This window comes from Lepidochelys kempii, chromosome 4 (genome assembly GCF_965140265.1).
Source record: "Lepidochelys kempii isolate rLepKem1 chromosome 4, rLepKem1.hap2, whole genome shotgun sequence".
In the NCBI taxonomy this organism is placed as follows: Eukaryota; Metazoa; Chordata; order Testudines; family Cheloniidae; genus Lepidochelys; species Lepidochelys kempii.
The window spans coordinates 37939457-37957879 of NC_133259.1; the positions used below are offsets into that span (position 1 = coordinate 37939457).

The window sequence follows — 18423 nt, forward strand, 5'->3', positions numbered from 1 at the left end:
AAAGATTGTTTAAAATGTCCAGAAAGTTACCTGGTATCTCTGAAGTATAAGTGGGCTTTTATTAGTCTGATTATTTTTGGTGGTAGGTGGTATTTTAGTGACACCTATAGTTAAGGTTGGCCAGCGTTTTCTATTGTACAATCTTGTTTGCAGTTACATGTAACTTTGCCAGAGTTAAACTGTTATGGCTGAAAATTCCCATCTGCTTTGTTGAGAACCTCTCACAACTTCGTTCTGTGGAACAAGGACTTGAAATGTGTCCGGTTGGTCGTCCTGGTGTCAGGGTGGGATGTCCGTTTGCCCTTCTGTTACAGAAATGTTTGCATGTGGCCAAGTTATAGGCCTTTGAAAAATCTGTATATGTTCAATAGAGACTTGTTAGAGTTTGACAGCTAAATTCTCTGATCATGCTCCAGCCCCTCACAGCTTCTACATGCCGACTGGAGTGTGCATGTGCCTTCCCCATAGAGTTATTGAACATGCTCCATCACAGGGCTGCAGCAGCTGAATAGGACTCTCTTTTCAATTGTCCTGCTGGAGGGAGAATGGAAACTTTTTTCCCTGTGCGCTCAATGCCTTCCCTTCTGGGGGTGTGGTTAGTGAGGAGGAGGAGGAGGAGTTGGCCTGATTGACTGTAGAAAAGTGAGGGGTGGAGGGCAGGCAGGGGTAGAAGCTGGCAAGGGGTAGAGCTGAGGAACAGGTGCTGGAAAGGGAAGAGTGACAGGAACAGAGGGGGATAGAAACAAAGGGGAGAAAACTGAGCTGGGGGGAGAATAGGAGTGGCAGGGACTGTAGCAGAGCAGGAGTCAGGCATGGGGGTGATGAGTAGAAGCCGGGAGGGATAGTCACAGGGGAAAATTGGGGAGTGGGGTGGGTAGGAGCTGAAAGGGAGAAGGAGGTGGAAGGAGAGGGATGGGGTGGAAGGGTCTGTAACCACTAAAGCACGCTCCCCTACAGGACCTGGAAAGGAATCCATTTTCCCTGAGTCTCAACATTCTTTGTCTAGCAAACAGGTGTGAAACCCACTATCGAAGTATGTTTCCATCCCACTCTAATGGCAGGTACCCATGGTAGTAGGTAACTTCTGTACTACACGACACGCCCAACAAAGAAAGTAACAGAACACCACTAGCCATCACCTTCAGCCCTCAACTAAAACCTCTCCAACGCATCATCAAGGATCTACAACCTATCCTGAAGGACGACCCATCACTCTCACAGATCTTGGGAGACAAGCCAGTCCTTGCTTCCCAGACAGCCCCCCAACCTGAAGCAAATACTCACCAGCAACCACATACCATACAACAAAAACACTAACCCAGGAACCTATCCTTGCAACAAAGCCCGTTGCCAACTGTGTCCACATATCTATTCACGGTACACCATCATAGGGCCTAATCACATCAGCCACACTATCAGAGTCTCATTCACCTGCGCATCTACCAATGTGATAATATGCTATCGTGTGCCAGCAATGCCCCTTTGCCATGTACGTTGGCCAAACTGGACAGTCTCTACGTAAAAGAATAAATGGACACAAATCAGAGATCAAGAATTATAACATTCAAAAACCAGTCGGAGAACATGTCAATCTCTTTAGTCACTCGATAACAGACCTAAAAGTGGCAATTCTTCAACAAAAAATCTTCAGAAACGGACTCCAACAAGAGACTGCTGAATTGGAATTAATTTGCAAACTGGATACAATTAACTTAGGCTTGAATAAAGACTGGGAGTGGATGTGTCATTCCACAAAGTAAAACTATTTCCCCATGTTTATTGCGTCCTCCCCACCCCCCACTGTTCCTCACACGTTCTTGTCAACTGCTGGAAATGGCCCACCTTGATTATCACTACAAAAGGTTCCCCCTGCCCCCCTCTCCTGCTGGTAATAGCTCACCTTACCTGACAACTCTCTTGTTACAGTCTGTATGGTAACACCCATTGTTTCGTGTTCTCTGTGTATAAAATCTCCCCCGCTGTATTTTCCACTACATGCATCCGATGAAGTGAGCAGTAGCTCACGAAAGCTTATGCTCAAATAAATTTGTTAGTCTCTAAGGTGCCACAAGTACTCCTTTTCTTTTTGCGGATACAGGCTAACACGGCTACTACTCTGAAATAGGTCAAAAGTGTTAACATACCTTTGTCACTGTCCAGCATTAAACAAAGTCTAGGGTTTGGTATACAGAGACCTCAGCCTACCAAGGCAAACCAACCATTACAAATCCTTCTAACTTTTTATTACAGATACAGAGGAGGAGGAAAAACAGTTAAAGCATCTGACGTGAAGTGTTAGGTAAGGCTTTCATTTTAACAACCTTTCTTGTCCCTTTTCCCTTTAGCTGGAGAGAATTATAAGGGGGGGGGGGAAACCTTGTCTGGCTGTCTCTTAGATAGTATTAAAGGTCATAATTTTCCTTTTGGGGAAAAGAGAAGTTGATTGAGATGGACAGGTACTGTTGCTGCTGTTAGACTGATCCCATTTCATTTCAGATGATGACTGGGGACTCAGCTTGAGCTGATAGGGATGGCTACATGTCATCTGAATCCCTGTGCTTGATCTGGTCAAGGCGTCCTTTAGTATTAGGATGAAGAAGGGAGATGGTGGGGGTGATAGCCGTGATGGTGAAGCTCACTCCAGTAGCCTCTGTCTGTCCTTACCCTCCCGAAGTCTCTTCCTTTAAGGACCCACAAAGCAAATGGCAGATGGAATAGCTCACTTCCTCAATATTATGTCTACCAATTAGGCCTAATATCTGCCACACGAATTTTGGTTAACTATTTCTGGTTCCACATCTCCTGTTTTTAGTAAGCATAATTTTAAGCATAATTATCAATATGGCCTTTTTTGTTTGGGTTAATTTTGTCTGTCTGGTTCTCCTGTGCCTGTTTATAACATTATTGAAAGCAACTTAACTTACTTTCCATTACCATTTGGTATTATAGTTATTGTAACACCTTATGAACTTTGATATACTTTTTACAGTTGAGCTAACAATTAATGAAAATGTGTTGGCCCAGTAACCAGAACGCTATCCCTCTTTTTTATGAACTAATTTTTCCTAGGATTGGATATTTGTTCATAAAATCATATTTATAAAGAAAAACCTTAACTATATAAAGGAAAATGGGCGGGGGGAGTACTTGGTTATATTTCAAGGTTTGCAAATTCCTTATCTCAAAACTGGCATTTACAAATCTTAGTTGATTACATATTAAACTTTCCAGATGTTAAAGCGAAGAACTTACAACTCACTTTATTTGTAGCTTAAACAAAACTTAAAATTGCAGCTGTTATATGTCTGTAGAATGTTTTAGAACAAACCAGCTTTTATCACGTCTTTGGCTGTATGCCCAGAATGGGCAAAGATGAAAAAAACTCCCCCTTTTTTGCTGCTTACACAGTTAAAGCTGTACATTTATACAAACCATGAACATTTTATGCATTAGTAGTTAAACTTGCTCATTTGTAGCCCTGATGGCATTTTTTCCTCAAGTGTGTTGTTGCCTCCTTTAAAAAGAAGCAAAAAATTGTTCTTTCAGAACCACTTTTGCATTCATGAGTTATTTGCAACACCCAAAGTTGTCAAAAACAAAACTTAAAAAAAAAAAAAAAAAATCACCAAGTTCGGTGTTGAAAGAGCCCTCTGTTTTGGTGGTTTGAGATTTTTTTTACCATCAATGTGACAGCAGCCTTATATTAAGTTGGTATTTTGTTAACCAGGGGGGTTACCTAAGATGTTGTTTTAGGAAAGGTTTGCTTTAATGACTTGACTTTCAACAATTTAAAACACTATTTTTGCAACTTTTGCTTTTTCTTAAAAATACTTTTAAGTATTATTTACCACAACGCACCTCATCTCCTAAGAGTCTGTGTGGTGAAGATAAATTCATTAATGGGTCATTAAGAATTTAGATACCATAGAATAGCCTATGAGGAAATTAATAACTTTGTATTCAGTGCAGGGCTTGGATGGTGTGTAATACATAAGACCTGGGGCCACACACACCATGAATGTTGAGGATAAAAAGAAACCCTGGATGATGATCCATTAATTGAACAGTGTTCATGCTGTGCACTTGAATGAGGCAGGAATCCTGGGGGGCCAGGGGAAGAGTGCGATCCTGTAATTATAGACAGTCATAATGCGCATACACACAAGGGGGCCAAGTTTAGGTCTCACAGGCAACCTTAATTCTGGCACTGCCTAACTTCTGAGTGCTTGACTTTGCAGCCTTAAACTTCTGTTAATGTAGCGCTTGTGGGTGTTCAATGCTATATTAAAGAATAGTATCCACAGTTTTCACCTGGATATATGAGCATATATGGCTTTGTTCCATCAATTGGTGAACAACTGTAAAGTTTACCATAACCCAATACCCCGGTTCTGGGCCTACGTTGCCAGGGGCTGGATGCCTTTTTGGTTCCCTTCTGGAGCAAGGTAAGGATTTTTTCCCTCCTCCCTTGGATATTGAGGTTCCAAGGCAATGTCAGGACAGTCTAATGTAAACTTTTTAAATAGACCCCTTTAGCCCAGTTTCTTTAAGATTTAGTGCATCTGGTCAAGTGTTGTTAATCTCTCCTCATGCAGCAGCCATTCCACGATTAGGGGTATGGAACGGCTGCCATAAGAGGAGAGATTATTAAGACTGGGACTTTTTAGCTTGGAAAAGAGACGACTAAGGGGGGATATGGTAGAGGTCTATAAAATCATGACTGGTGTGGAGAAAGTAAATAAGGAAGTGTTATTTACTCCTTCTCATAACACAAGAACTAGGGGACACCAAATGAAATTAGTAGGCAGTAGGTTTAAAACAAACAAAAGGAAGTATTTTTTCATGATGCACAGTCAACCTGTGGAACTCCTTGCCAGAGGATGTTGTGAAGGCCAAGACTATAACAGGGTTAGAACTAGATAAGTTCATGGAGGATTGGTCCATCAATGGTTGTTCGCCGGGATGGACAGGGATGGTGTCCCTAACCTCTGTTTGTCAGAAGCTGGGAATGGGTGACAAGGGATGGATCACTTGATAATTACCTGTTCTGTTCATTCCTTCTGGGCACCTGGCATTGGCCCCTCTTGGAAGCCAAAATACTAGGCTAGATGGACCTTTGGTCTGACCCAGTTTGGCCATTCTAATGTATGTAACGGACTGTGTGGCCAAGGCCTGTTCTATGCTATATCCTAGACTTTTCTCCAGCTCTGGAAAGTTCATTAGGAGGTAAAAACAAGAGCTCCTTAGCATTCAGATTTATGCCACTTCAATCACCGGGGACCTTCCTAAATGGGCATCTGTCCTTAATTCATACATTGGGTATGCAGAGGCCTCTTAAAAATCTTATTTTTGACTTCAGCTGTCTTGGGTTGCTGATCTGACCATTAACTACAGTCTCTTTAGGGGTGGGGTTTTGTTTACCCCAGCAGTCTATCCCAGCTCAGCACTGCTTTGCTTTCTTCATCCATTTTGCTGAGAAAACTAGTGTGCTACTTGACAGGACTCAGGTTCTTTCTACAGTGGAAGCGGTACTGTGAAAGATACAGGTGAGTTAAAAGCATAGGTGTGACTTGGATGGTTCTAGTGCTTTGAAAACCACTTTTGACTTGCTGATAAAGCCATGCTATAGTAGATTAACATTGGTTATAGGGGGGTTAGTCCATAGCATCTTTTGATCACAACTTATGGGGTTTCATTTTTTTTCTTACGCAGGAGAAAAATCCACAGCTTAGCAAAATAAACCTTCTGTCAAAGGTTTCTTCCATGTTTTGTTTCACATTAAAAACTTCATTTGTCTTTAGTGGTCGTATGCTTGCGTGGCAGAAGAATGTTTTGACCATCAAGTTTAAAGGTAAGTAAATCTTATACTTATCTACTACTATGTCAACATTATAATTCTGTAATTATTTTGTATTTATTAGGATGGGGAAGTGTTATATACAAAGGAAAACTTCTTCCCAATAATTCAGTTGCTCCACAGCTGTCTTTTTTCATTCCACCTTTTTGTCCACTTTCATTAGTGCATAAATGTTTGCTCTGAAAATGTTTCCGTTGGTGAGAAGGTCCATAAATATGTGGCTGATGGAAAGTGTCTGGCTAGCACAGCATATGTAATAAGATGAGGAAGAGTTTATTCTCCATCATTCCTTCCATTGTCAACAAGTCTTTCCCACATGGGTGTGGAGGGCGGGAGACAAGTATAGACATGTATGCTCTGTGATGAAACATGAAATGTTTTTTCTTATACATTCTTTAATGAAAGCCTCGAATACCCGTATAATGCTGTTGCTTCTGATAGAAGAATTCCACTTGAATTCTGAATAATGCTTCGCATTAATTAAAACACTTTACAAATATTAATTGAATTGATACTGCAGACACAGAAAACAAGGTATTCAGAATGTTTTGGGCAGTGGTTAGCATACTCAAGCTTCATTTCCTGAGAGGTATTGTAAACAGTACACTGGCTGCTTTTATGAACACCAAATTGTGGCACAGACAAGTTTAGCTGCAGCATCTGTGTGTCTTCCTTTGGGCTTGAACCTGCAGGATGCTGAGCAATCAGCCACCTGCTTAACCTGAAGTACATGAACAGTCCCATTGACTCCAATGGAATTGTGTATGTGGTTAAGTGCTTTGCTGGATCAGGGCCAGAGCGTTGAATATCTTGCCAGATCAAGTCCTGTATCAGCATCACATCCTTGTCTCTTACTGTGCAAGATAGTGATGAAAGGTGTATTACTGGTCCAATGAGAGCCCCGCCTTATTTTGAAACATATTGTGAAACATTGCTTCCTGTCCTCATCCACCAAACATACTCTTTCTCCTCCTTCGCAGCTTCTCTTCAAGCAATCTCACCTCCCTCTTCTACTTATAAATAATCCCACACCTTTCCTTCTACGAGCTGTTAACCAGTCTTGTTTTGTTTAGATTCTAAACTTATTTGGGGATCAGAACATGTCTTACTCTATTTGTAAAAGGGTATGTAGTCTTAGTGCTATGTAAATTATTTTAAACTTAGGCCTGGTCTGTACAGTTTTTATACCAGTATTAACTGTTGGGTGTGGGGCTTTTTTTTACTGATATAGTTATGTATCCACCATAGAGGTTGTACTGGTAAAAAGGTACATTGGTATATCCCCTTATTCCCCTTACCCTGTAAAAAAATAAGCTATACCGATATAAGCACTTTTAAATCAATACAACTATGTCCACACTCAGGGGTAATGTACTACTTTACCTATACTTGTGCCGTTAAAGCAGTACAACTTCTGTCTGTAGACAAGGGCTGAGAGGTGACTGAGGCCTGATCTACACTACACAGTTAGGTCGACGTAAGGCAGCTTACATTGACCTAATTGTCAGTGTCTACAGTACAGCCTTGCTCCTGCTGATGTAAGTGCCTTACTACTAGACCTCCAAAAGAGGTGTAGGTCTTATGTCAGTGTAGTTTAAGATGATAGTGTCTGTGTAGACACTGTGCTACTTGGGCTGTTGGCTGTCTTGCCAATTTCACAGCAGGAGCTGTGAGATTGACAAGAAAGCCTAGTAGTTAGAGCCCAGCTGCCCCCTCTTCCCTGGAGAGCCAGGCAGCTGGACCCTGCTCCTGGCTGGGAGCAGTGAGAAGCCCAGGCAGCTTCCCTCCCCCTCACTCTCTTGCTCCCAGCTGGGAACCTTGGCTGTCTTGTCAATTTCATGGCTCTGGCCTGAAGCTGTGAAACTGACAAGGCTGCATGGCTCCTGGCAGGGGCAGCGGGCTGGGAGCCTGTGGAGAGCCAGGCTCCTGGCAGGTAGCTGCCAGTGGAGCTGAGACACCGGGCTCTCGGCTCCCCACACTGTCCCTATTAGGTCAGTGTAAGTGCTCCTAGTGAGGATGCACACCACTGATCCAAGGACAGTGTGTGGACATGCACCACTGCAGCAATTACTCTTCTTATTTAAAATGTATTTCTTCTTCTTTTCTATTTTGCTCTGTCAAATCTTAAGTCATTTTAAGATGAAGATTTGTCTGTTCTCTCTTTACTTTCCAAAGGAGCCAGAACCCAGCTCTTGAACTCCCGCACAGAAATGATACTCTCATGGGCAAAAAAGTGGATCCCGTCCTGCTTCTCTTGAACTCACTTGCAAACCTCCCACTGCCTTTCAATAAGAGAAGCAGGCTATGGCTACGTTTGCCTATGCAAATATTTTATTTTTCAAACGATTGTTGCGCAAGTGCAAACAAGATTATAGCCCCTAATGTCAAGTAAAAAGCTCTCTAGAATTTGCTTTTATTAGATAATAATTGCGGCTCCTTCATGCACTGAATTATAGCTTTGTAGCTGCTGTTGTGCTGGTGATGGTGGCAGGCCAGACAGAGAGACCCAGGTTTCACTGAACTGCCATTTCAGACTAATTCACAGAAGCTGGTGGCTTTATCTATATAAAACCTAAACAATTTATGTATTAGCCATCTGAAATATCCCTGGGGCAAATGAGTTCCCAATATTTAACTTTTTTTTAAAAAAAAATCAAGATTTGACTTGGGGAAAATGTGAAGCTTTGTCTAAGTGAGTAGTTATTGTGCTAAAAGCAGTTGCATGGAACTTGTCAATGTGTTAATTAGGATAGACTAGGTTATGTGCCTTTTTGTTTCATAAATAGAGAAGTGTTTGAATGAAATAGCCCTGTGTACAGCCTTTTAGTAGCTTTCATTAAGGTAAAACAAACAAAATGTCTTGTCTGGAGAGCAATTCTATATAAAGTAATAAAACCTATACTTGAAAAGTGATTCTTGAAATTGTAAGGCAGCTAAGGAAACTGTTTCTCTTTTTTATAAATAGTTTAACGTTGGCTTATATTGTGAGCTTTGCACAGTAAATTAGTCAGTAACACCACCTAGTGGAATAGAAATGAAACTTCAGTTATACTTCTATATTAACAAAAAGAAAAGGAGTACTTGTGGCACCTTCGAGACTGACCAATCCTCTAAGATGCCACAAGTCCTCCTTTTCTTTTTGCGAATACAGACCAACACGGCTGCTACTCTGAAACTTCTATATTACTTTTGAGTTGTCCTCACCTTTACAGGTTACTTTGGTGCATTAAGTGGCACCAAATTGTCAAAATAAGATTGGGAGCATATTATGCTAGATGCTGCAAACAGCTCCTGTGTCAAAGTTTATTCAATCTGCATAGACCAAAAAAAAAAAAAGGGGGGGGGGTAGTAAGGGCTGAGGCAAAGGTATAGCGACTTTCCCAATGTCACATAGCAAAGCGAGTATTAGAACAATGTTACTGTTCTGTTCCACATGTGTGATACTTATATTGTATATGCACAGCATGAGGATTTACTACCTTAGTCTAGTTACAGAGACTATAAACGAGAGCACTTTATAAATGAAGGTTACATTTCACAGCTGCCTCTCTCTCTCAAGGCCTTTTGGCAGAGACAAATCATCCTTAATGATACTATATGAAGATCTGAGCCCATTTAACAGTACGTGTAGTGGATTTATTCTAGGGTCGTGCCCCATTAGCCATTGCTCTGTCTCAGTTCAGTTGGTTGACTAGTTTATAGCTAAAACCGGAACACACAGAATTTGACACTATTCTTAGCCACAGACACTACTAGAAATAAACACTTTGGAGATGTGGGGGTTTCAATCTTAACATAGGACAGAAGGATTCTCAAACTTGTTTTCATATGGTGAACCATCCTAAAAGATAGGAATTGGGCTTGTACTCTTTTTTTTATATAAAAAAACTAAACAAATTTGCTGGTCGTCTTTAAACTCAGGTCTTGTTCAGTCTGAAATACTCTTTTGGGACCACAGAACTAGTGAACTGATATCACAAGAGGATGAAAGCTAAGCAAATGAGATGGGAAGAGGGTAATCAATGTTTACATTTGTTAGTTCCAGTTTTTGAATTAAATAGATGTTCTCTCTCTGTACACAGCATCTAATGATGACTTGGGCTAAAGGACTCATTCAGTATCCCACCATCTTCAGTTAAAGTGAGATCTCTCAATATACTGAAGCTGTCCTGCAGCAAAGCCTGGAAAGACTAGACTTGATATGTCCAAGGTAAGTGTGTGGGTTCTCCCCCTCCTGCTTGAGATAAAATACCTTCAGGCTGCCTTTTACACAAAGGAGTTTTTTAAAAAGTCTACAAGACTAACACTTCAAAAAATCCTTGTGGGTCCTCTTTAATAGAGAGAGAACTGTGTAGCCCAGCTCCCCTAATCTGCCTGAGCTACCCACAGCAATTTTTTATTAGGAAAATAATGCATTTTTAGCTGCCTTCATGCAGTTTAGCAGCTAAGAACAAGGAGACTCAGCAATCCACCATCAACTGGTCTGCAACTGCCTATGTTAATATAGTATACGGTGAATTCATGGCGGAGCTGAGGGCCTTGTTCACCATTCTGTGATGATGACTGACTTCAGTAAAATGAACTTTTTAAAAGCCAGGTGGTATTTGAAGATACTACTTCTAATACAGGGTGACTGATCTCTTCCAAGTGTATTACTGATATCGTATATGTACAGCATCTGGATTTACTACCTCAGACTAGTAGAGACCATAAATAACTTTCTCCATTTATAAAGTGCTCTTTCATCTTAAAGCTGCCTCTCTTGTTCAAGGCCTTTTAGCAGAGGCAGGCCATCCCTAATGATATTATATGAACATCTTAGTCCTTGTGACAGTTTTTTCTTCCTCTGTCTGCAGACAGCCTGAAATCATGGACCTGAGGAGTGAACCAGCATCATCTGTCTATGTAAGTATATGGCTCTTGTTACTGTAATATCTATGGGTCTCTTGACACATCTGCTGAAATGGGAGAAACCTGAAGTGTAAGTGACAGGTCATAAGAAGTCTGTGGCTGAGCCAGGAATTGAACCAAGCTCTTCTGACTCCTTCTCCAATCCTATAGCCACTAAACTGCCCCCTACATCCTTTACAGTGGCAAATTCATCCCTACATGACAACCAAGATCTGCTATACTTTGGTGCTGCTAGAAATAAAGTTCAAATGCTACCCCATAAATAATTCTGCCTAGTGTAAGCATTTGCAAAGTCCAGAAACTACTGTTGCCAGAATATGTGAGAAGGCAATAAAATCCTAAAGTGAAATAAGTTTATAGTTCCAAATGTTAGTGATTTGCCTAGTTTTCCTGATACCCACTTAAGTCTGTTTCTACTAACTTCAATGGGAGCAATATTAGACCACAGCTTGAGTGCCTTTGCAATTTCTGCAGTGCAGTATAAAGTGCTATATAAAGTGCAGTAGTTTTCAGTCACTGCTTCCCTAGAACTGGTACCAGAGATGACTCATCGCAACCAAATTCCCAGATGTCTTTACAAAACTCTTCCATACTTGAAACTAATAACCAGTGAGCCCAGTTTAGTTCCCATCACACCTAAAGTCCAGTTCAGGTACTGGCAAACAAAAACTTCTACAGCTCCAGTCCCTTGTACTGTCAATAGCTGTATTAGTTGGTACGAGACAGTTTGCACACTGCCAGTTGAACAAAGCCCCTTAAGTGTGTTTTCAGTTCACATGCTGAAGACACCTAGCCTCTTACACGGTGATATACCAAATCTGCAACTGAGCATATGACAACAAATGAACATTCACACACAGTAATGATATTTAATGAACATTTGTTTACATTTTTAAAAAAGTTGCTGGTGTAATTCATAATATATGCTGACTTGGAATGGCAACAAATCTTTCTCCTCCAAATTCCCATCTATCTTGGTGAAGAAATATCAGCTCTAGTTCCCAGTTTAATTTAGTTTAGTGTCCTTTTGTAGTACCCCCATTTGATCAAGAGAGCTTTGAACTCTTTACAACCACTTTACATGATCTTCTAATTCACTTGATGTGCTAAAACATTTCTTAAAAGGCACAATTTTTTGCAGGCTTCTGAAGTCTCTCCTCTACACTTTGAAGGCTATTTGCTTTCCTTTCACTGTTTGGAAAGAAAGAGTTCCAAAATTCTCATACGTTGTCAAGACAAGCTCTGAAGGTGAGATTTATCATCATGTTCTCATCTTGTGTGAATGCAAACAGTTTGATATAAGGAAACTATCTAATCAACAGAACTCTTAAAGCAAACTGCCTTTTAATCTTCCAAACGCTGCCTTTAATATCAATATTAATATCAGTCAGTGATCTAGCTTTTTTTAAAGCAATAACTGTCTTAATATATTTGAGTTAGATGGTCACAGAAATACACAACTAATATGTAAATAAATTATGTTGCTTCCATCCTATGTGACCTTTGGTTAAAACAAGTGCTAACTGTTCTTGGAGTTTCAGAAAAGAAAAATTTGCAACACAACTCTGGTCTGAATATTTGTCTAAGTTAAAAGCTATGAATATTCCACTTGGTAAATAACCTAATTCAGTATAGTTAGATTACAATCTTTAACAGTTAAGGTTTCAGACCTAGAAACTTTTTTTATAGACCAACACTAGTGTGTTGAAGACACACTAGTAAATGACTTGCTTTATATTGACTACAGCTAAGTACAACAAAAGTTACCCTGGATTTGGTGGGTACACTTATTACTATGCTACCCTTCCCTTCTTTCACTGTAGTTTCTATGGGCCAAGTTCTGTATCTCCTGAGCATGATGAGAAGCCAAAGAGACCAGCTGTAGGTAGACTTCTTGCTTCTGTATCCTTGATTATCCACACATGGATGTAGACCATTGCACCATGCCTCACTTACATACAGAGCCAGTTCATCTCCACAAGACTTCAGTCATGACCCTGTGTAATTTTTAAAGCCTTCCCTGTTCAACAGCAAGGATGTCATGTGCAAAGTTAGCCTAGCTCCCCATTACTATTGCACTCCCATGGTAAACATGCTTATAGCTCTGCAACTGGTTAAACAGAAGTAGTTCAGAGTGTGACACTTTTCTTTAATAGCACCATGATTTGTGAGATTGAGATGGGTGCTTTTCTTGAGATGAACCAGCTGCCTGAACAACATGCTTCATTGTGGTACATGTAGAAAGTAAGCCAAAATTAGCCCTTGATAGTTTGCCTCTGTAGAAGTAAATATTTGCATTTGTCAGGGAAAGAATTACTTTGCTGTGTGCTTCATTAGGGACCATATAGATGATCCCAACTGCTCAACACAATATATGGTGACAACCAGAAAAGGAACAGGGCCCCATGGAAGCCCACTTGAACAATGTTATTGCAAACTGGATATTTAACTGTTTGCCCTCACTTGCAAATTTTTCCATGTTTAAGAGACCTGATTAAATATCAAAATGTAAAACTAGTTTTTTCCTCAATTATAGTACACTTTATATGAAAAAACCCAGAGTAGATAACTGAGGACATTGGAATGTTCTGTGAATTATATTCAGGAAATATGCCTTCATCTGTCAATTAGAAACAGACACTCTTTAAAGCCCCTCCCAAAAGATTTATACCTGAGTGCAGAATTTCCTACATATTAATAGGTAAACTAGATACTCTGAAAATAAGCACTAATATGTGAAATTAGAAACTGTACAAAAATAGCATAGGAAAAGCTTAGTTAAGCACCATTTGGAGTTAGTCACCAAATGGAAGGTCTCTCATACTTCATCAGATATTCCTTGCATTGGTATGTCAAGCTTCCTTTAGTTGAGCAACTGACAGATCTCTTTATGGACACAGCATAGGAAATCGACATAAGAAGCTCCTCCGTAAAGACTTTTGTCTTCCACCAGGTATTGTCGGAAAAGCATTTCTGCCTGTTCCCGTTGCTTTGCTATTAGCAGCTGGAATGAGAAATACTGATTATTCAGGATACAGCAAGGGTTTGCTTTGCTTTATACGCAAATTAGCTGAGCACTGCCAAGTATACTACTTCACTTCACTTCCACAGGGTCAGTAACTCATGGAAACTGATCTAGTTAGCTAAAAATAGCAGTGAGGACATAGCAGCACATGGGAGCCCATACTGCTACATCTTCCCTGCTTTTGTGAGCTAGCTAGATCAGTTGGTTACATCTGTACTGTGTCTATGCTGAAGCTCATGTAGACGTACCCATGCTAACAAAGCAGAACCCTCATGGTGACTAGCTGTCTGGGTATGACAGTACTGCAGATACTCTGGGTGCATGTGTAAATATTTTGGAACAGCTTAAGCACCTGTCTTTGAAAATCTTGCCCTAAATAATCAGCATGTGTTCAATTCAAAAGCAAGCCCCTGATAAACCACCACCCTGATTTAATTACTGCATGTGAACTGTGCTATGTGCCTTAAAGCTTTTACTACATTTGCCTTACTTTGCTCCTATTTAAATCAATAGTAAAACTGCCAGGGACTTCAGGGGAAGCAGAGTTAACCCAGCCCTTTGGGAGATAGCTACAATTTCTCATCCAGCAAGAAAAAAAAAAAGCTGAATAGGGGTAGGTCTTTCCACTGATACAGAACCTGCTGACGTCAAAACCCCATGCAGCAATAAGGGTTTCTGAACAGGGGTCCCTTTGCTACAAATTTCCAGTCAAAGCCAGCATTGCACAAATATTCTTTAGGACAAGAGGAATTAGTTTTTTGAAGTAAAATAAAGTCACTCTCATTTTCTCTCCTACCTTCATGGAGTAAGGTCTGTTGCTCTGGATGTAATCCATTATTGATCTGAGCTTCTTAGAATAGAGGTTGTCCACTTCAGGGAGTAGTGTCTAATAACAGAAGTAAGAGGTGATGAAATGGTTACATGGCTATACACACCTACCACTAGTAGAGTCAATGCTAACATTAGTGACTAAACATTGAGGGCTGTGTAGAAGAGGCTGTCCAAGACCGCACAAAATTATACTGGCAGATTGTGAAAGGTGTAACCAGTTCCCATTTCAAACAGGAAGATGTACCAATGGCCAGATATAAACAGATGAGTAACTGTATGCCTTCAATGAAATATCAGTTTTCCAATGGGAAAACCAACAGGAGGGTTACTTAATACCCAACCCATAGCAGTTACATGAAAAAGAAAAATGACATTCAAAGTTGAACATAGTGTTGTCACAAGAGGGAAGAAGTTCAGAGCTAAGGTTTTTCCACTGTTACCTTAACTCTGCCTCACTATGCTTAATCAATATGCTAGGGTTTTTTGGTGCAGGCAATTTCAAAAATAATTCCATCCACTGTATGGATCTATTACCATCCATTAGAATGAAAGGGAAATGTACTCTCCATTATCACCATGAACAAACATATAGCATTTTTTCTCAGGGTAAAGTCATGCAGAAGTTGAGGTTTGGAGCAGAGCTTTCTACCACTAAACACCAGTAGTAAAATTGCACAAGCACAGCAGGTGCCGTAGTGATGCAATGACCACTTTGCCCTGTGGCTCCTGGAAGGACTTGCACCAGCTCTGAAGTGATTTCTGCAAAAGAGGTTTTGGGGGGATGCCTGGAAGAGGGCCAACTAGATCTGAATTTATGCAGCAGCAGTGTGGTGGAATGGCAGTCACTCCCCAGGCAGTAGCCCACTTGCTAAAATCCATGCTCCTGCCCCGCCATCACAATCTCCTCAAAAGGGAAAAAACGACCCCATGCTAGACAGACAAATAATTGGGCTTTGTGGAAAATTCTGAAGCTGATTTGTGGTACCTTTTCTCCAGTAACACTGTGCAAAGCAGTTGGACTGTGAACTAGTACTTGAAGTTGCAGATTTGTGTTGACCCTTGCAAATCTAGCATTGTGTGTTATAGTGTCCTCATAAGGCAACTTAAAGGCTAAGCTGGCTTAACTACTCATTACTAATATGATTATGAATTTGGGGGCAGATCCTCAGCTGACTTGAGAGGGTAGTGAAAGAAAGTGGTCTTCTGTGCTCCTTTGATCACGGTGTGTTGAGTTGGTCACAGTCATCCAGCAGTTTAAAGAAGCCTAAATGGTGCTCTAACCTGCATTGGCTGCCAAAGGCTAGTCATGAGGGGCTATTACAGCTGTCGGGGATCAGTAGGGCACAAGGGAGCCCTTTGCCCAGCCGCACCCCCATGCTAGTACCCCTGGGGGGCGGGGTTAGTAATGTAGGAGCTACTCTGGCTGGACTACATCATCCAAGGCTTCGTTATGTAAGGGGATCCTCTGGGGAATAGATCTGCCTAGTTTAGGGCCACTGGGTGCCCATAAGACAATGCAATCCAAAGCAGCTGAATTAGAGCCTTAATCACTGATTTGGTTAGAAATCAATTAAGACCATTTCATCAAATGTATTAATTATTCAGAAGTATTTGCTCATTTTCAGCCCTTTGTGAACTGTCCAGTGGCTGCTATTCCTGTTGGATTGCTGGTCACCTAAATCACAGAGTATTGTCTCTGTGCCCTCAATGGGTGACCAGCACAGAAAGAGAGACTCTTAAACTACCTACGCTCTTCTTTCAATCCAAAGTTATGACCTTAGTGGTGTAACCATTGGACCACTTATTTATTTGGAAATTAAATTTCCCAACAGAATGGCTTCCCATTTATATAGAAATCACATTTTCTGCAGCCCAGTCCCCACTCCCCCACAATATACTCACAGCCTCTGTGCCAATATGTGCAAAGGATGGCACATTAAAGATCCCTTGAATAAGCTCTGGTGGGGCGCTGACTCCCAGCCACAAGAACATATTTAGCCCATTTGCCAAGAAGAATACCCCTCCTTCAGACAGACGTTCCTCTGAGCAACGGACAGCAGTGGGGAAAGCATCACTCTTTATATCCATAGTGTGCTGCAGGACAAAGGGGAAAAAGTAGTGAATTCAGTTAGTCTTTTTTTCTTTAGTGTAGCTGAATGTCATATAAAGAAGCGTCGAGTTCTATTGCTAATGGGGAGTTACACTCTGAAAAAGTAACTATGTAAAAATGGCATTTTAGGGTCATAACACATTTATTACATCTCAATTAGTAAGTTTTTGAAGTCAGGCTGTGTTCTTTCTAGCTCACACATCACCTCCCATGAGATTCTGCAGGCCAAAGGGTTTGCTAAATTATACCTGTACCACACTGATGCACCTTAGTGTAACTGACTGTCTAAACAGAGACAATTGGGTTGCACAGTTCTGACTGGAATTTAGTTAACAATCCTGTGAATGATCTGAAAGCAAGGAAAGAACCCAGCTCACTCTCTCATAGCTGTACTGCCTCTGCAGGGCTGACAGTGGTAAAAACTTACTGTTATCACTGACGCAAGCAGGCACTACTTTGAATACGCACAGGGAGTGAATCTGCTGGGTAAGAAGTTACCTTTTTTAATACAGCCACTTTTCAGAGTAGAGCTACCCTTTACATAAACATAATCTAGTCAATTTCAGTTTAGAAGCTGTACTACCTACCCCTGAATCTCCTGCCTATTCTTATTGTTTTGAAATGCATCTTTAAAAAGAGATTCTCTCCTCGTGCTGTTTGAAGGACACAAAAGGGGAACAGTGACTGACTTTCTATTGAGGTGACACAGTGAAACTGATTATACAAAGTGCTTTCAGATTCACGAAGTGAACAAAGTGAAAAGAGAGAAAAAACTTCTTATAAATTGTTACTGTAGTTATTTTCTATTAAGCTACTGAGCTACCCTTAATAATAATTCTTTCTGAAAGACAGAACTACCTGTCCTGTGCATAAGTGGAACGATAGTCATCTTTCACTACCCCTAATTCAGGATTTTTTTAAAATTCCAATAAAGCTGTTAATCAACAATGTAAGCATCCTTTAATACTGACATTTAGAAGAAACAAACAGCATGAAGGAAACTATCTATTGAGGTTATTATCACACTACTGAGCAGAGTAAGAGCATCTACTCTTTAGCAAACTATCTAAACATTTGGGTCAAAGTGACTGTATCCGTGCATATACAGACAGCTATAAACTGCTGTCTCACTGTCCTCAGTGCCATGTAGTTATTTCTTCTGGTCAGTAACTTTCTCAAGTCATTTTAATCTGATTGAAATTTCAGACAATCTGCTTGATCAGCGGAAGACTACACAAAAGCAAGAAAGTACCTCTACAACATGGAATCACTCAATATATAAAGAGCCTTCTATATGTCTAAGCCACTTATCACTTCTACTGAAAAACCTGTAAAAATAGCCTTTCCCCACTAGAAAAGATTCACTGCTAATGTATACTTACAATTGGCAGAAGCTGTGGATAGAAAAACAACTGGGTGTCAGCAACATCCATAGACATGACCAACTGCCTATGATAAGCTCTTTCATCGGTTGGAATTTCCGGTCTGCCAACTAGCACGCAACTTTTTAATAAACAATTAATATAAACCGGTAGCACCTTCATCGCATCAGGAAGGATAAGCTGAAAGACAAAGTTCTTGTTATTTAATATACTCAGTCTACTATTGGATTTATAAGCTGCTTCTAAGTATACTATCTTACCATTTATTTTTAAGATATGTCAATTATGAAATATATTTGGAATCGTT

At 40.5% G+C, this 18423-nt stretch overlaps 1 protein-coding gene and 1 long non-coding RNA gene across 4 annotated transcripts in view; one reads left to right on the top strand and one right to left on the bottom strand.

Moving 5' to 3' along the window:
• Nucleotides 1-880: 880 nt before the first annotated feature.
• Nucleotides 881-11847, top strand: LOC140910336 (uncharacterized). Its single transcript, XR_012158540.1, has 4 exons — nucleotides 881-2299; nucleotides 5802-5851; nucleotides 9940-10067; nucleotides 10714-11847. It is a non-coding gene; the product is annotated as an uncharacterized lncRNA (long non-coding RNA).
• SEC24D (SEC24 homolog D, COPII coat complex component) overlaps nucleotides 11624-18423 on the bottom strand; it is a 95095-nt gene continuing 88295 nt past the window's right edge. For all 3 annotated transcript variants that reach the window (XM_073340990.1, XM_073340991.1, XM_073340993.1), the window contains 4 exons: nucleotides 18117-18296; nucleotides 16527-16718; nucleotides 14590-14679; nucleotides 11624-13772 (listed from right to left, as the gene is read on the bottom strand). In XM_073340990.1, coding sequence (XP_073197091.1) covers nucleotides 13632-13772; nucleotides 14590-14679; nucleotides 16527-16718; nucleotides 18117-18296 — 603 coding nt within the window. In that variant the 3' untranslated portion in view covers nucleotides 11624-13631. The remainder of the gene's footprint in view (nucleotides 13773-14589; nucleotides 14680-16526; nucleotides 16719-18116; nucleotides 18297-18423) is intronic.